Source organism: Dromaius novaehollandiae, chromosome 2 (genome assembly GCF_036370855.1).
Source record: "Dromaius novaehollandiae isolate bDroNov1 chromosome 2, bDroNov1.hap1, whole genome shotgun sequence".
NCBI classification, from domain to species: Eukaryota; Metazoa; Chordata; class Aves; order Casuariiformes; family Dromaiidae; genus Dromaius; species Dromaius novaehollandiae.
The window spans coordinates 169,727,991-169,751,014 of NC_088099.1; the positions used below are offsets into that span (position 1 = coordinate 169,727,991).

A 23,024-nucleotide genomic window follows, 5' to 3' on the forward strand; every position below is an offset into this window, starting at 1 on the left:
AATAAAAGACAAGGATTTTTTGCAGTGCAATATAGAGTTTATTATTACAATACTTACAAAATACATTCATACATGGTAGGTAAGGTATTAAATAGTGTAGCAGAACCCACCCATATTTACAATGTTTTTTACTTGATTTTAATGAAGAGAAGCCCCCATCAATTCTATTAATTTACCCCAAAAGACTCATATAGAAGTTAGTGGAAAATAAAGTGAAGGGCTTTCAGATTACCTGTGAAGAGTTTAGCCTTCCTGGTCTTCAGAGAACAGTTTATCAGTTACCTGTTCTGCTCCAAAAAAACCTAGATTCAGGCAGTGCGCCTGAAGCTTGTAAAGAAGTCTGAATACGTCTAAAGACAGTCAAACATCAGAATATTGCAGCTATAATTTTCTGCAATAATACAAATGAGGAATAAGAACTGGGAGTATTCACTGTTCCCATGGTGTGTGAACAAACAGTGCTGTGCCCATGTCTGGGAAAACTGGAAGGCAAGGGGATTAGACTGTCGTCTTTGTCGCTTTGCTCAGAGGAAAGTGGTACAGTATTCCCTGTGATGAATAAAGCGAAATGAATAAAAAAATTTCTCTTTAGCTGGGGTAACTGTCAAATGCCTCTTATATTTTCATTTGCTGTTACCAGCAGAGCGAGGGGATTGATGAGAGGAGCTGTACTTCACCTGGTTAGAGCTCTCACATATTCACTATTCATGCTGTTGGGAGGAATTTGATATTGGAAGACTTTGCAATGCAGATTTACAGATGGTTCCATAGGCCTGGGAGTAACTGCCCATTGATGCTTTCGGATCACCAGCAGCTCCCATATTTGCAGTAATCTGGAACATCTTTTTGCTGGACTTCAGAAGGGGACGAACTTCTTTGCTGTGAAACTGAGCACTTCTTGGATTCTGTGCAAGAAAAAAGCCAAGACAGTTCAGGAACCCTTAAGCAGCTTTCTAAAATACAGATAAGGAACACAATCTGCTTGAGCTGAGGGGTAGGACAGATCATGAATATTAAATGAATAACAAACGAAACAGACTGTTCCGTAAGATCAAGAGTAGGGTGGTGAGAACGGTGTGAGGGAAAAGGGCTTCAGAACGAGTATATTGAAAATGAGATTAGGGGCACTGGGGCAAGGTATGAGAAACGAATGCTACACTGAAGCAAAGATCCATTGGCCTATTTGGCTAGTATCTTGTTTCCAACAGTTGTGAATGCTTTAAATGTACCAAAGAGAGGTCATCATCATCACTGCCCAGTGTACTCTCCTGGCTTCTGCCAATCTAATGGGTTCATGACTTTCCAAGTTGGAAGCTGCATATAGATGGTATGTTTAACAGCCCCACTGGGGACAAGTTAATAATATATTCAGTAGATGAGAGCAGGCTGGAACCTGCAGTTCAAGGAAAGGTGCTTCACTGCAGCTTCTACTTTGTGACCCTCTATTAGTTAACTGAAAGGCAAGGGATTCTACCCATTACTGTAGCACTGGCTACTGTCACCCTAGTGGTTATAGGAAAGTCTTTCCTGGTCAAATAAATGGCTGTGAATAACAGCTTCATGAGCCTGACTGGACAGTGAAAATGCAGACTGAATGCGGAGCAAGCTGGAATGGAAGGACCTTTCAGCTCCTGCTGAGGCAGAATGAGAAAGATGGCAAAGTCGGGGTTCACTTAACGTAAGATCAGCAACAGTGCTGATAATCCTTTACCACAATAACCTGTCTCTGACAATGATCAGTAGTAGCCTCTCAGGAAACAAATCTAAAGCACAGGGCATATGTAGAGCTATCTTCTCCCTATTATGCTCTTCTAGTAAAAGAAAGTTGATTATAAGTACCTGGAGATTCTTGAAGATGCATTGTTCACATATGCATCTGCACATGCAGCGGCTAGTCCAAGGAATGAGCATCTCACAGCCCCTTCAGCACTCCACGCTATACTTGTGGAATAAGTGGTTCCTCTCGTTTTCAAAACATTTCTAATGGGATTCCGAGGCAGAGGGGAAGAAAGATGGATTGCAAATGTGCAATGGGGACATACTTTGAAGAATTTTCAGTTATTGGCAATCATCTCTCCTTTTACCAACTATTCATATCAAATCACAATAGAAAGAAGAGATTCAGTAGGAACAGGCTTGACCCTTAAGAGAAAGTATCTGCAACTAGACTGAAATGGTTCAGATCATTCAGAGCTGTGTTCAGGGAAATAATCTGCTTTAAGGTAGATATGATATTGCACTCTGACACAAAGCAGGAGATTCCACCCAACTCTTGTTTGGTAGTGGCGTGTCTCAGAATTTCTATGGGAGGTCCCTTGGTACAATGATTCTCAGCATACATTTTGAATGGTTTGGAGCCCGAGCACATAAACATTCAAATAGTCTTTTGTGGGGATCTCAGAAAGTCCCACGACAAACAGCAAGCAATCTTTACTGTCACAAAGAGGGGGAATTCTTGGTGCCTCCTTCCATCTTCTTGTCCTACTACAAGCTCCCCCCGATTGCCTTGTGTTGGCTAGACTCTTTGAGCTAGTTAGCAGACAACTAGCCCAGAGGGGGGGGAAAAAAACACACGGGGCAAGCAAGTCACTGAATACCCTAACGAGCATAAGAACTTGCACAAGGAACGGTGGCCAGGAACGGGGAAGAGAGAGGAGCAGAAAGGACACAAATTAAACCTCCACTGTTCAGCAACATTAATCCATTAGGTTGGTTCCAGAGGCAGCATGAATTCTCCAGCGAAGCCTGGAATGATCCAATAGTCTGAATCTGGTTAAAAAAGAATTTACTACCTACAAACTTTGGACAGGACATGCCATCATTGGAGAGAAAGTAAAAGCAACAGATTTGTAAGTCAAGATCTGAAAGTCAAAGGCAGTCTTTGGAGCTGCCGACAATCTGAACAGTGCGATCATCTGAAATGGTGTTTGAGTTCTCATTTGTCCAAAGTGATAAAATTGAAAGTGAAATGAAGCTGAAAATTGACCCATCCTCTAGAAAAATGGCAGAGAAAAAGTCATATATCTCAGCGTATTTGAAAAGAAGCTGTATTAAAAACTCGACGTGGGAAAAAAGCATAGGCAGAGAATCTGCAGAGACATTTTTACTTTTCTTTTTGATTGCATTTAGCTTATATATGAGATCCATTACAGCTAACCTTTGTGAAAAAATGTTAGTAATGACATAGAGGCCTAGATTTACAGAAGGGCTGTGTTATTACACATTCTTTAAAAGCACCGCACTCCAGTATTTAAGTTCCAAAGTCATTCATGGAACTCCTGCATAAACCTATAGGCACCAAAATACCGTTGCTGCTCAAATCACGAGTGGTAGTGTTTTTTGAAATACTTGGATTAGACTCAAAACCCCAGGAGAAAGTTCATGTTTATGAACCCAGACTAGCTGAAGATGAGCATTAGGTATGTCAGAGACATGCGGTTTAAGCCCCATCTGTGCCCTGGCATTTCTTGGTGATTAGTTTAGATGGTTCTCCTCTCAAAACTCTGCCTCATGCACAAAACTTAATTCAGGGTTGTGAATTTCATTAGCTGACAAAACATCTGAAAGGTAGGAAATGTACTGAACACTGAAATATGCAAGTTCCTATATGAATCTACCCCATACTAGAGGCAAGTTATGGCCAGTTCTTTCCCCTGCTAGCAGAAACTCTACAGCTAACACACTCTTCAGCCCTCTCCAAAAGGGAACACATTCTGTGCAAGCCCAACTGCCTCATCAAACTGGGTGACTCGTACCATTTGACTGACACTACATATAGGCAATGAAATCACAGTGTGTATCTTTGCCATCAGTAACTTCAACTGGTGGACATTTAGTAATTTAGTCACTCTCAAAGCAATATGACCTCTCTCTCATGTAAGTATCTTTACCAAGTAGCAAACTAAAATATTTTTTATCTCATCTTGATCCCTGAAAAGGTAAGGCTTTTTTTTTTTTCTTTTTGTAGGACTGCTACTCACATTAGAAAGATTCTGTGTAACTGGAGGTGACCGAGGATTCGCATGTGCCCATGTGATTCGTTTCCCCAGTTTCTCATTGCTGGAGGTTCTCTCCTGCTGAGGAGGAGGTGCAGAATGGTTCCTGACCACAGCACGAGAATTTCCATTACCTGCAGGAGAAATAATATGTAAAGGAGAGAAAGGAGGAAAATCATGAGGACACAAAACAGATTATACTGACTGAGGCAAGGACAGAACATAAAAACTGAGTCAGCCCCTGCCACCTTGCTTCCTCTCACAAACACTGACTTGGATCACCCAGAAAAGGAAAAAATACTGAGAATCAAATTGGAAAGCAGAAACAAACAAAACTAGTTTAAAAGGGTATGGGAAAACATAACAGCAACAGAAGAACAAACAAAGAGAAAAGAGAAAGAAACAGAATTAAGACTGAAGCAGCAAAGAGATAAAGACAATGTCATATACACAGAACTCATTCAACAGTGTCATATTCTTCAAGTCATTTTCCTTCCACTCTTTCACACTCTCAGCCTGCCATGTAAATTCCCCTTATTTCTCTTTCCCTCTCCAACCCCCTTCCCCCTTTCTTCCCCCCAAATAATGCCTCACGGTGAATTACATCCCAGTGTAGGAGGGCTGGACCTACTTTGAACAGCAGTGTGTGTTATGGGATTGTATATCACATTGATCTTTGATCTCTGACATAAAGTTCTTGCTAAATCTTCACTCTGGTTGGGTGCTTCTGGCTGGATGCTAGTTGTAGTTCCGGCATGCATATGTGAATTGTTTGGAAGAGGCAATCTTGGTTCTCTCTGGCCTTTCCTGGTAGGTAGAGTCACAGAACTGGAATTTGGAAGAAGTGGCCTGGATTGAGACTGACTTTGTTGAATGTTTTCTCTTGTCACTAGCTCCTTTGGATGGCTATTTGCTTTCTTTTCAAGGATCATCTGCAGGAAGGAAAAGTTGATTAGACTTAAAAACAGCTTCACAGCAGAGCAGAGGAATAAAACAGAAACAAAGAGAAAGATTTGCAAATAACTGTAATTCCACAGGATAGGTAACAATTACAGATTTAGAATTAAGGTAGAGTCGGAAAGAAGATAGAAAAAAAATTCTCAGTGGAAGGAAAAAATAGGCAAGAGAATTAAGAAAAAGGACTACTTGGGTGAATAGGAAATATCAATACATCCTGAGGGAGAACACTACTACATAAAATAGGCAATAGCCTTGGAAAAGACAAAAATCTATATGCCAGAAGGTTAACACAACATTGTTTCTTACCATCCCTTTCTAGAATTTTGCCAAGTCTATTTTTAAATGGTCAATACAACATTCATTTCAATCACTGCATTATCTTTTCTTACCTACCTGCCTCTGCATGGCAATTATCTAGCATCAGAATCCTTGAAAAGCTTTTCAGGCTTTGGTGCGACCTGCTCTCACTTTCCTCTAATCACAGTCCTCCCCAATTTGATACACTATCACTAAAATTATTCAAAACTATTCATTTGTTTCTTAGCGTTGTACCTAGGTTATCTGTGAGCAATCTGTTGTCCTTTATAATATCTTTTCTACCTGTGGTCACTATCTATCCACTTTACCCAGTCATCTGCTCAGGACTCCTAAAACCCTTTCCCAGTAAAGTTTTTTAGATTCCTTCTGCTGAAGACCTTAACAGAAATTTTATAAATAGGTCCAACTTTTTTAAATTCAACTTTTTTTTTCTTTTTTCAATTTTAACTGCTGTTAACAGAAGCAATAACATTGTTCCTCACTCTCTGGGAAGGTGGACACATTTGTCATTTTCTCAGTCTTGTATTTTCTGACCTCCAAGAGTCCTTTTTGATCTTCTCTTCCCACAATCTTCCCAACTTCTTTTTACCTAATTTCACTTGCCAACCCCTGCTCTTCTCACCATCTTCCAGCTCCTTTCCGTCATATTACAGCATTTATGTAATCTCATTCATTGAAGAAAAAAAAAAAAAGAAAGAAAGAAAACCACCCCAAAACCCACACAAAACCCCCCAGAAACAATTCCTCACCCTGAAGGCTTGACTTACTTCCATTTTTGCCGCTTTTCATATTTCATTGTTAGAGCATTCAACTGAAGCTATTATCTTACTACTGCACTAACAACATCATCCAAATCAGCCCAGCCTCCTACAATTAGCTCTGACTTGCGTTTATCTTTGTTCTTTTCTCACTTCTGTAATCATTACCCAAATGTTAGCTTTAGTTGATTCTGCTCTCTGCAGAAGTTCCTCTACTCTCTCTCATCTTTTATTTCTCTCACTTCGTTTTAAGCAGATCTAATCTACTCATGCTTTTTCATTGATGACCTACCTCTCCAATTCCACATTCTTCTGTGTCAGTTTAAAATTAACATAAACTTTTACTTTCTCACTCCATGAGCCTTTCTGCCTTGCCACCTGACTTTTTCATTTTCCTAATTTTTTTAATCTGGCTCTCTTTCCCTATTACTTAAACTTACTAGGAAAGTTCAGCTTTTATTTTCCTTTTGATCTTATCCTATATATCAAATGGCATTTAAAATACTATCTTTCATTTTTCCCCTGTACAACTAAAGGTCTTACTTCAGCTTTTGTATTGTACCATTCGCTTGATTATTGTACCATTTCCATTTTTTTTATTTTTCATTGAATGTTAATACATTCAAAATATGGCTCCTAAAGAATCACTGTCCTTTATTATTATCTTTGCACATCAGCTACGCTTTAAATTCTTCACCTGCTCTTCCTCCTCTGTTAATTTTAATTGTTCTGGAATCTGATAATTCTGTGTACATGGTACAGCATGACTTGGCACTTGACTACTCTTTAGCACCAAACTCCAGTCTTTCTCAGATATCATGCTTTACAGACTCTTCTTTTCCCAGTGGGAATGTAGATTTAAAGATCTCTTTTAAAAGTTATGACAGTACAGAACTGAATAATAAGAAATGCCAAAATGTAACTAAACATACATGGAAAGCCTAGGGGAAGACAAATAGGAGAAAGTGACAGAATTCAGTGAGTGTGTGCAAGAACAGCACATTATCTGGAGGAGCAGGGTTTGGGGAAATAGGATCAGAGGAACTACCTCATATAATTTATTTCGATACTCTGCTACAGAGAGCTGGATATCATCATCTAAAGGAAGAATCACATCATAACCCAGAGAGGGTTCCCTGGCAGGACAGTGAAACCTGGGAAGAAGATAACACACAATGTAACACACTAAGACTAAGAACAGCACCACAGGTTGAACAATCTTTTCTAACATGGTATTAATCATCTAATGTGACCTCCAGTCTAAATAAACCTGGAGAGAATTACGAATTAGCTTTGTCTTTTTTCCTACCATGCGTATAATGGAAGCTTGTGCCAAAAGCAGCTCTATCATAGTTCAGAAGACAGCGGGGGAAACTGCACATTGATATTACTCTCACCTTTTCACATAGGGATGCTGCAGTGCCTCCTCTGCTGTTAGCCGTTTATCGGGGTTAAATACTAAGAGTTTTTTCAGAAGATCCAAGGCATGTAGTGGAGTAGAGGATGGTAAAATCTCCTCAAATGTTACTCGCTGCCTAAAAGTCAAGAAACAATGGCATAAGCTCCCTATGTCTAATTCACAGTGAAGTCAGGAATTACAGTTCGGGGAATCACAAAGATGACACCTATCCCCAGAACTCACTCACCAATCGTATGTCATAGTCCAGGAGCACTCCACCATACTCCCTGAGCTAAGGCTCTCACCTTGTTGATTAGCTTTGGATGCCTCCCTCCTAGCCTTGGGCACCTACACAAAGCACCTAATTTAGAAGTCTAGTCTTTCTCTTGTTTCAGATATAATTGAGCGATATCACACTCAGCATGCTGGAACCTACTAGAAAAATAACCAATTCTCTGGAATATTTCTTTTGTTCTTTTGATAATGGAGGAAGCCCAGACACCTAACTTAGATGTTTCAAATAGATTGAAGATCCCATGATGCAGCCCTTAGAACTACAGAAATATATTTCTGTATTATTTGCAATGAGAAGATGAAATTTTTGTACTTTAAAATCCTGAAGATAATTATTAATATAATGAACAAGATAAAACCTAATACATTTGGAAAATAGTTTTAAAACACTATCTTTAATTGTGATTTTAAATCATTTTCATGCCATGACAGCACTCTTTTAGTTTAGAAAAATGATCCAACATTGAACAATACCTTTTGAACTGAGTGTCTCAGAAAAAATTATTTTCAGTTTTGAGCATGAAGATTTCACTTGCTCTTTTACTTAGCTAGAGCCATCTATCAGAATTTAACCATTCGAGTCCCATATTATCAGAGGAAAAAGAAAGGAAGATAAAATCCAAACTGTAAGACTGTCAAAAAAAAAAAGTGCATTTCAGCTAGGAATGAATGGAAAGTTCTAATTGCTGTCTTCCACTACTTAGAGAAGGGTTATAGAGAAGATAGAGCCAGACTCTTCTCAGAGGTGCATGGCAAAAGGACAAGAAGCAACATCCAAAAATTACAACAATGGAAATTCCTATGGGATACAAGAAAAAAAAATCATAGTGGGAGTCATTAAGCAGCTGGAATGAGGCTGTCATCCTATAGAGCTTCAGGCATTAGACTCAAACAACTCAGAATAGGAAAATATTCTAATTTTGAGAAAGTACACATAACAATAACTTGGAATGTAGGCAAACCTTATTGTTGTTCCCAGATTCCAATCAGTCATTGGTCTTCTCATCGGGGTTTTAATTTAAAAAACAAAACGAACAAACAAAAAAAACCCTTACAACCCTTCCTTAGAGGTAGGTGAATACACAGAGAGAAGGAATCATTTCCAGTGGTGAACACTGGAAGGTGAACACCAGATGAACAGGTGACATTTCTGTCCATGTAATATAGTGGATTGTTGACTTCTGAGACATATCTCTACAAGGCTTACCGGGAGCTCATGCGCTTGATAACTGAGGCCCTGTAATCTGACTGCATAGCCAAAATATCTGCAATAGAAAAAAAAATACAGTTAATGCCAACATTAGGATTACTGGAACCAAAAAGTTTACAAAGGAAAGCAAGTATTTGATTTTAACATAGGAAATTAGGATAACAAAACTCAATGGGAGATCTTACGGAAGGAGGGTGCAATATTTATTTACAAATGTGCTAAGTTGATTTTCTCAATTCCTATTCATCCTCTCACAGACTGCATATACTTGCCCCCTTATACCCACATACTCAGAAGTACCACAACATCTGAAGAAATGGTCTGGCCAGGACACTTGTTTGTGATACAGTGGACAAGGCATATCGGCTATTGAGTTCCTCATCCCATCTCTGGAGTTATTCTTGACTGGCAATGATGAACTATTTTCTGCACGTATCTTTCACACTCTTCAAGAGTAAACAGTTGTTCTGGAATGGTCTTTTGCTTCAGAATCTTGATTCTTTGATGTCCCTAAATCTTAGGCAAGGTGCCTAACAAACTCGTCATTTGTTTTTCCTTGTTTGAAACAATGTTTTGACCATATGTCTGTTCTTACTTATTTGGCTAATAGAAAAAGAAATGGTGTCTGTGATATGCTGCAACTTTGCTCCCATCGTCCTATGTTTAGGATGCGGGACTTTCTGCTAGAGTCATTTGTCCTGTGGTCTTATCAGAGTATAGGTCTTGTGATTTTGACATAATCAACACATTCCTCAATCTTATTGCTGAGAACGGCAGCATTTTTTGTTACCAGTGCAGGCTATTCTTCAACCCCTGTTTTGTTCTTTTTCCTGGTGTTTTCACACACACGTTTCCATTCATACTTCATTCACACCAATCTGTTACAAACCTCTAATAAAGAATATAAATAAATGTAAACTAGAATGGAATTTATCAAGACTGTGATGTCCTTAAATCAAAGGTGGTTATTTTTCTAAAAGCTATTCATGAACTCATTTAGAACACATCAACACATTGCAAAAATTAATAAACTTTATGGACTGGAAGTCAGAAAAGATTATCATAATAATAATCCCTTGTGTATTTTAAATATATGTACTCCAGCTTTCACATCTGTGTTTAGATTACTAGATTAGAAAGTCCAATTTACTGTTACTATACAAGTCCCACAGAAGTATGATACTCTGTTTTAAGCTGTTATCCTCTAATAAATCTCAAAAATGTTTTGGAGAGCCTAGCCCTTATTTCTCATCTAATCAAGCGCAGTTCTATTTTTCTCAAATGCTAACATTTCACAATTAAGTTTTTAAATTTCCTTGGGAAGATATAAGAATGATTCACAACCGATATCCTCTTCCCTGATACAGTTGCACTGCTTTCCTTTCACTCTTTTCACCACTTCTCTGAATATCTTTCTCCATAGAAGAGTCTTACCTTCTGCAGATGGGGCAGGAATGACTCTCAAGATCTGCTCTATTTGATTCACAGTTGATGTTCCAGGAAAAAGAGGTTTCCCAAGTAGCAGCTCCCCCAGAATACAGCCGATGCTCCACATGTCTACCCCTTTAGTATAGCTACAAACAAGAACAGAACAGTGTTAGGAAAAGATCAAGCAAGCATCTTTCCGTACTTGATATTTTCATCCTCTATGTTAGCTCCTTTTCATAGAAAAACAAGCTTGATCTATTGCTTGAAAAAGACTCTTGACAGGTTTTGACTACAAGGTGAATGAGATTAGGGAAATCATGAATCAGAATACTGTGTCCGATCCTGGGCTCCCCAGTACAAGACAGACATGGATTTACCAGAGCGAGTCCAGTGAAGGGCCACAACGATGATTAAGGGACTGGAGCATCTCTCATATGACAAGAGGCTGAGAGCTGGGACTGTTTAGCCTGGAGAAGAGAAGGCTCCAAGGTGAATCTTATCAATGTTTATACATATCTGATGGGAGGGTGTAAAGAGGCCACGGCCAGACTCCTCTCAAGGGTACCCAGTGAAAGAACGAGAGGCAACGGGCACAAACTGAAACACAGAAAGTTCCACTTGAACATAATATACTTCTTTACTGTGAGGGTGGTTGAATACTGGATCAGGTTGCCCAGAGAGGCTGTAGAGTCTCCATCCTTGGAGATATTAAAAACCCAACTGAACACAGTCCTGGGCAACCTGCTCTAGCTGACCCGTCTGGAGCAGGGGGGGTTGTAGGTGACCTACAGAGGTCCCTTCCAACCCCAACTACTCTTTGATTCTGTGAATGTGGCAAGAGCAAAACAAAAAGGAGATCTGTCCTATTAGAAGCCTGCTCCAGGAAACCAGAAAAGGAGATATATTAAAGGTGAATATCCGGACAAGCTCATATATACTTTACATATGACCAATAATGAAGCTACAAGCTGCTGTTTGGAAACAACTAGTATAACATGACTTTTCAGGGCATAATGTATCAGAAAGTAATTACAATTACTTAAGCAGAGTAAATGGCAAATAGTGGGTATATGACAGTTTGCAAAATATCCACATTTCAGAATTGGGATCTTTACATATATTTATTTTCTTTTCTGATTTGGTCTACTAAAGTCAAAAATAAGACTAAACCTGGCCAACATGCAGTTAGCCTAACATTTGGTTATAGACTATTTCCTGAAGGTCTATCAAAAACAAATCTTAACTCAAATAACAGATTCTTCTGATTACATTTAAAAATTAACAGATTCAAGAAATGCAGCGAATACAACTTTTTTTTATTTTACTGTAGACTCAAATATTCCATCTAATCTACTTGAAATCATCACTGTAAAGCAGACTGTTATGAGACTTCTATTTTGAAAGTCACAGAGATTGTCTGTGGGATTTCAAAGCTGACCAGGAAAGGAAATATATACAATTTGAGAGGCAGGCAAGAGTGAAGGACAGCTCTCTTATGAGCACTGGCCAGTGCCAGGATGACATGACTGCTGACTAGCGTCTTGCCTGAGGTTACACTAACTGAACGTGACACAGGACACTACTGAACAGGATGTGAGAAACTGCTGGATGTAAAAGTAACAGTATAAGAAGCTAACCAAAGTTACATACAGCATTGTGAAGACTGGCTGGATTTCACAGGCAGTTAAGGGAAAGTTATGCAAGAAACAGTGGAACACTGCAGGTAACTGAAGAGGATTTGGGGGGACCTTTTGCGGGGATCAGTGAGGAAGAACTAATTATGGATGGGTTGCTTATTTGGGAGGAGATGGGGGTGGTAAAGGGGAAAAAACAGGGAAGGGAAAAAGAGGGAAAAAGATGATGTAAGGGGTAGTGAATAATGTGATTTGAGCTGTTTGGGGGTCCCGGTCAAGCAGCCGTGCATCAGATCACCACAGTTTGGAGCAAGACAATAAACCCACTGTTTCCACCATACGTGTGTCTGACTTGCCTCCCCAGTCGGGAGTGATCTGGTGCATCTTGCCTGCTGCTGGTAAGGGAACCCTGGAGGGTAACACCTAGCAACATCATCGCCCCTCCTGAATCTCCCTTAAAAAATAGTGAAATGCTGACTCTTGTATAACTGATGAAGTCATTTCAGAAGACATAGTTAAATAGGGAGGATCAATAATTATTCTACACTAGCCAGGACGTAAAAGTGATGCAGAGGAACTCTGGAAGAAGAAAAGAATAATTTCACTGAAGTGAGATTTGTGACGTGGATGGAGATAATACATAGATACAGTCTGAAACATAGATCTGCACCAGGAGGAGGACATTTCTGGAACAGAAATCTCTAAGAAAATGAAGGATGAAAGCTGATTTACCTAAGGCAGTGATCCTACCCTTTTTCCCCACTAGCTAGATTTATATGTCCCAACAGTATTTGCTCCTAGCTGTTCACCCAAGACTGCATCTCCATGTGGTCTACCCTTCCTTTTCTAACCCCATCTCACTGTGTACTCCCTTCTGGTCTTACACTCCCAGTCTCTCCAAATAAGGACTCAAAACTGATGACCATTTTCCCCATGCTCTCCTGCATATTTCAGATTCCCAGCTCTGTGCTCCCCCTCCCATCTCTTCTGTTTTTCTACTACATACTGATGTACCTGCCCTCATCTGGAAACACAAGATCTGATATTGCCTTAGATGCTACATATCATATGATGGACCAGGCATGTGGGCCACAAGCTACCATACCACATGGCAACAAGGTACCACACATTAATTGCTCTCCAGTAACTGCCCATGTACAGATTCTTATCTCACAGCTATATCTCACATCTTACCTACCTGCAAGGTAAATAGATCATCTCTTTCCTAGAAAGTAAGAAACTTCAAATGTTCTGAAACGTGACCAGACAAGAGCTCTTTCAAATGGAGAGCTGCTGAAGGGCAGCTGGCTTACATCAGTCAGACTCAAGAAGTCATTTGGACTGAGGCTGACTGCACACTTAAACAAAATTGAGACATCGATGAAAAATTCTGGAAGGCTAAATATCACCTCTCGAAACGGAATGTGAACCTTTTTTCTAAGTTCTAATATTAGATCCATTACTACAGTGTTTAACACTTAAAGAGAACAATATGCTTCACTGAGTTTGTAAAGAAAGGCCAAGATACTATTATGCTGTACGCACATGCATCACGTAACAGAACAGGAACATCACATCACTGAACAGTTATTCTGCTTTCTGTTATCACTGCAGCAAGCAGACAAAGAGCTGTACTAACCCAAGTTAATAGTTTTGTATCGCCCACATTTGAAATGGACAAAAATTATCTGTCTTCTTGCCATGTTAGCTGTCACAGCTGAGCCAAGCTTCCTTTCACTCTAGCTTTCTTTCCCTAGGCTTAGAGAGAAGGAAAGAAGTGCTTGAAAAGGAGGAGCAGCAAAATGAAGAGAAAACATGCCTCCAGAGGTCCTTAAAGCAAAATTTGGAAAAGAGGACCAAGATACTCAAGAAAATTTTGTAAAGATGCAGATTTAATGGGAGAAAGAATAAGTTTGGTGGGAGAATGGATGACAAACATATAAGCTGGATGATATACATAAATGGGCAACCTAAGAAGACAGGAAGGAACATGCATGTAATGAGAGACTTTTCTGTTGCCAAACAGGATTTTAGGTGCACATTGAGAAGATGGCCTGGTGACATGACCTTGCATCTGTTGACATCTAAACTAAAATGCTGTAAGACTTCTCAGCCAGTAATTTTTCCCAATAGTGAAGAAATGATATAATCCCATCCTTTCTCTCATATCAAGCAGACTGTACCCCACCAGCCTTACAGTTACCTCTGAGAGGAAAGTAAGATCTCAGGGGCTCGGTACCAGCGTGTCGCCACATATTCTGTCAGCGCAGGGTTGCTCTGGTCCTCATTCATCTGACACAGAGAACGAGCCAGCCCAAAATCACAAAGTTTAACAAAGCAGTCTGCATCCAGCAGGATATTTGAAGGCTGTATTGAACAAAGAAAAATTAATAAGCTCTTTACTCTCTGAATAGCAGAAGGTTATTATTAAGGTTCTTATTCCAGTCTCATTCCTTTCACACTTTCTCATTACTGTTTAACAGAAAACTTCAGTGAAGGAGTGACCATCCATTTCAATAGAGATTAGTGACTGAACTGTACCTTCTGATCCCTGTGAATAACATTTCCTGAGTGGATGAATTTAGTGGCCTTCAAGAGTTGGTAGAGAATGTAACACTTGTGGATGTCTTTCAACAAATTCCCCTTCTTAATCACTGCATGTAAATCTGTCTCTGTAATACAGGTCAGTAAAGCATTACAAGTTGTGAATATAAATTCCTCTGAGAAAGGCCACAAAGACCACTCCCAAAACTGTAATCTTTCAAGTGCATCCTCAACAGAAGTTAATACTTCAGTTACTGAGAGTACTGCAATCTCTCTGTCCACTGTCATCAGGTCCACTTTTGAACTATAAATGTATCTATTATACTCTTGAGTCCTAGGTTAGCAGTTTCACACGTGCAGAGAAAAACATTTATGCTCCTTAACTGATCAAGAATGCACTAACTGTAAAGCTAGAATAACACCTACTTTCTTATTCACATTCTGCATTATATATACCCATGTATACTTTGACCTGTAGAACTCATGCTACAGTAGTTGTTCTATTGCATAATTTTGTTATAATAAAGGTGCATATAGTCATCCCATGCAATTCTCATGTTTCTACAAGCCTTCTAATTTGTTTCTCACTGCCTTCCTTCCACCTCCTCAACCAAACCAATTTTCATAATTATTTTCCCCCTTAAGTTTCACTGCTATTCCTATCTGATCACAACTGGCAGAAATATAAAGAGCTGTACTGCTCCTGTGTATCTGCCTACCTCTATCATTATTCATGTTAGTCATCAACACACTACTGTCAAGGTAGGGAACAAAGATAACCCGTAAGAGAGGATGAATTTAAATGGCTGATGCAATGCTGAGTCTCACCCATGGACTCAAAGACGAGGTAGATGTCCTTGTCATTCTGAGCTCGGATAACATCAAGCAGCTTGATAATATTTGGATGTTCTCCAAACTCCTGCAGAGGAAAGAGACCCAACTGTTGAAATCAAGAGCCTTGCTTGTGAACCAAATAAAGAACAATAGCTTATTTTACTTTTTATTGTGCTCTAGAACAAACATTAAAATGTTATTTCCTTCATTATGCTTCTACAGAAATACAAAATAAATGTTACCTTCTAAACTTGCTCCACAGTGTGAAACTGCCAAGTTAATCTAAAACACCTCTGTTTCTGAGACTTTAGTACTAAAAGTCCCCCTATACCACATACAAATAAAATCCAATCAACATTATGCACCTCATAGTTTGTACTCAGGACAAAGAATTACTACGGCAGTGAAACTATGATAATAAAGGTGCCATTAACATTCACATTTTAAAAATCCACCAACACAATCCAGCTGGCCAACCAGAAACTGCCCATTTGAGGGTAAGCTGAAACACTCTACAGGTTGCATTGAACTGACTTTAATGGGAGATCAGACAGCCAACATGCACAGAGATACCTAAACACAGATATTCTAATCTGAAGGTGAATTTTACCCTCACATTTGCAGGCTGATAATGCTGGCAGGAACACCTACTTCATCCTCAGCCATAACGACTTTCATTTCCTATAACTAACACTATAAGCTAGCATCACTATGAACAATTCACAGTATGCCATTTTCATGAACCATCCTGAGCAGAAAATTATAAACAGGTGCACCATAAAACCTATGCTGCACCTACAATACATAAATTAAATCATCATTATTTGTACTAGTAACATAGACTCCTTATCTGTTTCCATCACAAATTCAGTTACAATCAGTATCAACAATCATATTGAACTATCTCCAGAACAATCTTAGAAGAGCATCAGCTCCCTAGACTCTGAAGCTAATACAAAAATTGGTTATAATGTACATCTAGAAGAATTCACAAACTAACACACCCATCTGCAGCAACCAGTGAAAAGACACTACAAAGCTGTGATACAGAGCCAGGCCATCAAACATCCTTGTGTTTATTCTGAGGACAATATTCACCATACCCACTTAAATAATCTAAAGAAGTCTTTATGCAAAAGATAAAGTTTAAGAACTTAATACTGAAGGAAAAGCTCCACTGCCTCACACTGCCTTGCCCTGGAATTGATAATGGAAAGTTATGAAAAAGTTTCAATCAATACTATAAAAACATCCTGCCTTGAAAAAAAAATCTTGCCAGAGCCAATCCTACTTATCTTTGCTTAAAGAACCATACTCTCACTAAACTCATTACCAAAATCATATTCTGTACTGTGGCCCAAAAGGCACCAAAGAGATCTAGATTTATGCTGAGCAATAAATGTAAAACCTGCCAGCACCATTATGACCAACATACTACATATCACCCAGAAGAAAACCATCCAAATGGCCAGACTCTACATACACACTTCTCAAGTATAATGAACTTCATCCAGTGCATTAAATACCTTTATGGTAAATATACAAACAAAACTAAACAATCACTACACACAGGAAGGAACTCTCATAGATAAGCAATATAAGACAGAATATCCAGGTATGTAAGAAAGAATACGTCTTATATAATCTTTCCATTTCTTATCTCTCAGTCCTGATCCTCAAGGAAGAGCTACAAAACACATGCAAAAAGAAGAGGTGGGAACCAAAATTCTTAAATCTATTGAGCACCAAAAGCCATGAAAGTAAAGTCTTAATGGCACATTACAACCTTCCCCTCCCCCACGTCTTGTTCTTTCTTTTGGGAGGAATCTTTCTCTTTCTTCTCCCAAATTCACCTCCACTCACCTACTCCAGAAGTGCTATACTTTCAGAGATGACCTAACTTATAACTTAAATTAATTAGCCTCTAAGAAACTGTTTTCGTAAGTTTTTAGCTCTTAAGTCTGTTGCTTCTATTTCAGGCTTGAAGAATGATTTGAGAGTCCAAACCCTCATATCTTTCTCACCTAAACTAAATGGTCTTAGGAAACACCTCTTCCTATGAACCCCGTCTTGCTTGTGTCCTTAGATGATAATGGTTATAACAACATTACCACTATTCCAAAACATTAATGCTTCTACATGATGGCTCTATGGAGGAATGGACAGATGATTTTAATGCCGCTGCCACTGATACTGTAATTAGGCCCAGTGTGTGGTTAATAACATTACAATAAGAGCAACCTTAAGTAATTCCATATAGAACTTCTCCCTTTAGTTATGCTTTAATTATTTCAAGTGGTCAAGTTTCCTCCTACATGAGGGAGGAAGAAAATTTTAGCACGTAATCCTCTTCCATCCCTTGTCCCCACCTCTGAATCTTGGCATTTAAACTTCAAGGAAAAAATCTTTCCATTCATAAAGAAGGAAGATGTGAGAGAGAGCGCCTATCCGTATGGTGGTTAAAGAGCAGACACACTGCTAAAAACAGTGAAAGAACAAGACATGTCTGAAAGAAAATATAAGACCAACTCTCCGTTTCATTCAGGAGCTTTTGTGGAGTCATGGAAAGACTGTTTGCCAAGACAGACAGTGGAGAAAGGAAGTAAAAAGACATGGCAACACTGACTACTGCATTTTGAAAAAGAATGAGAAGGAAATATGTGAATGGCAGCAGAGAAAATTAAAGATTAGAGAGGAGAGGGGAAAAAAATGGACCTTACCTGCAGGAACATAATCTCTCGAAAAGTTCTCTAAAAATAAAGAGAAACATTTATTATCACAACAATAGAATGACAGAAAAGAATATGGATTTCCAATGGAGAGGGATAAATCCATTGTAATCACTAAGGCAGAAGAAAATGTTACGTGGTAGACAGGCTAGAGAGTCATAAACGTGCTCTCAGTGCTTAGATACTGTTGAATAACAACATAAGAGAGAATCAAATTGTGCATGCCTATAAAGACACTTTCCCCTCAGTAACATCAGTCAGTAGACTGTAGATGCTATGATACACAGAGCCTTATATATTTGCTCATTTTTATCCTAATATAATTATAGACTATATTATTACACACAACTGTCAAATAGCTAACATTTTTCAGAGCATAGTCCAGTTGCCTACACATAGATCAATACATAAATCCTCAAAATACCTATGAACTCCTACCACATCCTTCAGGACATGTCGATACAATGATTTCTCACCTGAGCATCTGTTCTGTTCCTGAAAGCATCAAAAATCTTTTTAACGGCAACTGTTTCTCCTGTCCTGCGATCAATTGCTTTCCACACAATGCCGTAAGCCTAGGGGAAAAAAAGCACAGATGAACAGTGTACTGTCTTAAGCTCTGTTCAGACCTTCAGTGTTGAAGTAGAACGTACTCAACAGAGAGCTTAAGAGAAGAGATAATCACTGACTACCTAGGAGACAGAAAAATTAGGCCAATGAACAATACTTCTTGACTGAAGGACTAAGAACATCCATACTGAGACAGACAAAAGGTCGACGAGGCCCAGAACTCTGGGCCCAAAAGCAGCCAATAGTAGAAGTATATGAATAGAGTAAATACAGAACAATACTTCCTAAGCCTCTACTAATTTCTGGCTGAGGACATACCTGAGCCAGAGATGGTTTCAGTGTATTTTAAAAAGTTCCCATAGGTTTGTCTTCTATTAGCTTGCCCAGTTTCCTCTCAACAACATGCTGAAGTATCAACAACGTGCTGTTCCAAGAAGAATGTTTGGTTTTCTAAAAAGGAAATCCTAGTGTGACATAGATCAAACTAGTAGGATCCTCCTAATTCAGTGTTTTGATTCTGAGCAAAGGCATGAAATGCTGACCACAGCGACTCCACAACGAAAGCAAGGTAGAAACCTTTGGAATAGCTTCTGTTGGTTAAGAAATCATCTTGAACCTTGGAACCCACCACTTACAGCAAACAACACCAACGTACATACAGGGCAATAACGATAAATCTCATTACCTGCATTTGTCACATTAGCATCTAAACACCACAAATAAGGATGGATGATGCAGTGAAATTAAACAAGGCTCCATGAGCTTGATTTTTAAAAGTACTTACCATTGTTCTGCTCAGCACTGCCATAGGTAAATCCTAAATTATCCTACCATCTAATGGAGTTTTTGTTTCAAAGACAGGCTTTCTGTACTAAGAATGTCTTTTTAGGTACCTGAACTTCCCATTCTCAGAAACTAGGTAAATGGAGAGATATCTAAAGTGTATAGTAAAATAAAAGAAGAAAACAGAGAGAAGGGATGTTTTTGACAGTTATATAGCTGATGTGGCCAGAAACAGACATCTATCTCTGGTCACACAGACATGTTTGTCTGTTTGAGATCCTGAGCTACATACTCTCCTCTGAAACTGAGATTAGGACCACACACACACACACACAAAAAAAAAAAAAAAACCAAAACAACCCCCCCACACACAACTGCCAGCATCTCAGCACCTGAGATGCTTTCACTCCGATTGTTTGCTTTGCCTGATGTGCAGCAAAGGTCTGGAACCCATACTCCAGGACCATGAATATTCCTGGGAAGTCTCCCTTAATAACAGTATCAGAGTATTTAAGTACAGAAATCCCTCATTTTCTCATATTGGAGCTGTTTTACTTTGTACAGTTATTTAAATATTAACTGGGCAACAGAGTTGAGAAATGACTCTATTGTGCAGGGGTAAGGCATTCCCTACAATGTGGAAAGTTAAGATTCAGATCTATTACCTAAAAATAACAAAATTGGAGCTGTTCCACAAGGGAGGCTGCGTAATCACCATTTGCAAATAACACACCAGTTAACACACTCATCCAGAATAGGAAAAACTCGACTTAAGGTTCCCGTTCCCATCATAGGCAATACTGATTTTAATTTGAGACAATTATGAACTGTCTGAATGCCCTCACTGTAAAGGAACAGCTTATCTCCCTTGTTGCTGCCTGTCTTCCCTGCTCTGTTTTTTGGGCAGTCTTCACCTGTTTCAGGGCCTACAACAGTCTTTTAAAGACTCAGGTGAGATCATCAGCTGTGGGATTTTGCCAATACGTACAGAGCTTTCTGCCTACAAGAGGCAGAAAACACAGATGTTTAGGAGACTGGCACCACCAAAGTTAAGAGCTTCGCTAGTAGTTTTGATAATGTCAGTGATGCCTAGATGACGAACCTAAGGCCGCTAAAGACCTTTAAAGACCTGGATCCATGTAGTTATGTTTGTGAAACAGCCTCCAGTGAGAACCCTCAAACAATTTCGTACTCCAGAGGAGAGAATAAAGCCATTTTGTCCTAAAAACACAACACATTAAAAGATGTAATATATTACATTCAGTCAAAGGAAGAAAGCTGGTAAGTAGTAACAGGATGGCAGCAAAAAGAGACAAACTTAGAATTAAATACATAAAAAGACTGGCATGATTTCAAAACTAGAAAAACAAACCGTCATCTTCTAGGAGAAAGTGTGCCTCTCTCACTTATCCAGATGGAATTGCACATGAAATCCTAGCATGATATAGATCAAACTAGTAGGATCCTCCTAATTCAGTGTTTTGATTTTGAGCAAAGGCATGAAACGCTGACCACAGCGACTCTACAACAAAAGCAGAGGATCCTGAGATACCAAGAGCTGTGTCCTTCATCTTACAAACCGTAAAGAGCTGTGATAGTGTAGCTGGAGACCTCTAGCATTGCTACCTGTACCTGATATTATTCAAGATACACAGTATTTTTTTAATTTTTATCCAGCAACTTTTTGTGTAAATGCCTGCAATGCGAGTCTTTCCTTTTGGGTGGTGTGCTCTGGGAGACACTGTCTCCCATAACATCCTCCTTCACAAGCAACAGCAAACAGCTGCCAGATCAAAGAAAAGCCGCTCATTAGGAAGGGCTTAGAGACTGTCTGAGGAGAAAGAGCTGAGAAATTAACTTTGGCTCTTTAAAACTACATATAAAAATATATAAATACTTTATGACGAAAAACTACATGATGTAGCATTATACTTGAAATAATGGGGTTACAGTAGATGTGAAAGAATCTGGCTGGCACAATCCGAGTCTCTTTTCAAGACTCAGGCTGATTTTACTACAAAGTAGGTAGACATGAAAGGTCTAACACTGCTTTGTGTAGTAACACAAGTTTGCAGCAGAAAATATGGAAGTGGGAGGGGTTCTCCACTAAATTACAGGAAAAAAGGACAGGGAATTTAAAGGTATTTTTCATTTTATGTGCTACACATCACACCTTCCTTTTTTTTTTTTTTTTAGTCACGAAACAAGAACAAAAACCTCCAAGCATTCAGGCTATGATTTGCGATTTTCTTAAGTAGCTCAGGGCTCAGTATTTCCTCAGCTTTTTGATAAGCTCCCAGAGCTCCACCGCTGGACGCGGCCCCGCTCAGAGGCCCGCGCCCGCCCGCGGCCAGGGCGGAAGGGGACGGAAAGCCGCCGCCGACCCGTGGACGACCCGAGGCTCCGCGCCGCGGGCCGGCAGGAACCTCCTCCCCGGGACAGCGCGCTCCCGAGACCCCCCGCCGCGCTCACCCCCTTGCCCAGGCGCCTCTTGATCTCGTACTTCTGCGACACGAGCGCCTCCACCTCCGGCGCGCTCATGGCGGCCGGGCCGGGGCGGGAGGCGGCGCCCCCGCACGAGCCTCCCCCGCCCCCCGCGCGCGCCGCCCTCCCTGTTGATCCCCGCTGCTATGGAAACGGCCGCGGGCGCAGAGCGCATGCGCCGGTCGCCCCATGGCTGCGCATGCGCAGGGCCCGGTCCCGGGGGCCGGTTGCTGGGGGCGCTCCCTGCCGGGCCGGAGGTGCGGAGCGGCCGCCCCGGCTACTCCCCCCCGACCCCCCCCCGCCGGAGCGGCGCGGCCGGGAGTCGAGTCCTGGATGAAGGACAGTGAGGTTGGCTGCAAACTCATGGCAGGCTGGAGAGAGGGGCAGGGAGGAACCGCATGGAGTTCAGCCACGGGAGACACCGAGCCCTGCACCTGGGGAGGAGCAGCCGCCTGCCCGGCACAGGCGGGAGGCAGAGCCGCGGGGAGCAGCTTGGCGGAGGAGGACCTGGGGGTCCTGGTGCACAACAAGCGACCGCTGAGCCCACGACGTGCCCTCGTGGCAACGAGGGCCGAGGGCATCCGGTGCTGCATTCGGAGGAGCACCGCCAGCAGGCCAGGGGTGACCCTTCCCCTCTGCTCTGCAGCGGTGAGGCCGCGGCTGGAGCGCTGCGTCCGGTGCTCCCCAGTACGAGAGAGACATGGACGTGCTAGAGTGTGTCCAGCGAGGGGGCATGAAGGTGATTGAGGGCTTAGAGCATCTGACATACGAGGAGAGGCTTTATCCTGGAGAAGGGAAAGCTCGGGGGGGCCTTACCGATGTGTGTAAATGCCTGATGGGAGGGAGTACGGACAACAGAGCCGGACTCTCCTCCATGGCACCCAGTGGCCGGATGAGAGGCAACGGGCGCAAGTTGGTATTTGGGGAATTCTGTTTAAGCGCAAGAAAGAACCTTTCCTACCATGATGGTCATCAAACGCTAGAACACATTGCCCAGAGAGCTTGCGAAGTCTCCGTCCTTGGAAATATTAAAAAGCCCACTGGACACAGCCCTGAGCTCCCTCCTCTGGTTGATCCTGCTTTG

At 40.7% G+C, this 23,024-nt stretch overlaps 1 protein-coding gene across 2 annotated transcripts; it reads right to left on the reverse strand.

Moving 5' to 3' along the window:
- Nucleotides 1–15: 15 nt before the first annotated feature.
- MAPK15 (mitogen-activated protein kinase 15) lies at nucleotides 16–22,079 on the reverse strand. Of its 2 annotated transcripts, XM_026115334.2 has the most exons (14): nucleotides 21,929–22,079; nucleotides 18,580–18,678; nucleotides 18,095–18,124; nucleotides 15,369–15,459; nucleotides 14,538–14,668; nucleotides 14,200–14,363; nucleotides 10,369–10,508; nucleotides 8,932–8,989; nucleotides 7,429–7,566; nucleotides 7,080–7,185; nucleotides 4,627–4,927; nucleotides 3,981–4,129; nucleotides 678–905; nucleotides 16–549 (listed from the first exon to the last, which is right to left on the reverse strand). In XM_026115334.2, the coding sequence occupies exons 1-13, from the start codon at nucleotides 21,995–21,997 to the stop codon at nucleotides 702–704; spliced, it is 1,680 nt and encodes a 559-aa protein (XP_025971119.2). In that variant the 5' UTR covers nucleotides 21,998–22,079; the 3' UTR covers nucleotides 16–549; nucleotides 678–701. The 2 variants fall into 2 exon arrangements, with proteins under 2 accessions (XP_025971119.2, XP_025971118.2); XM_026115333.2 differs by having other exon boundaries at nucleotides 16–905.
- Nucleotides 22,080–23,024: the final 945 nt, after the last annotated feature.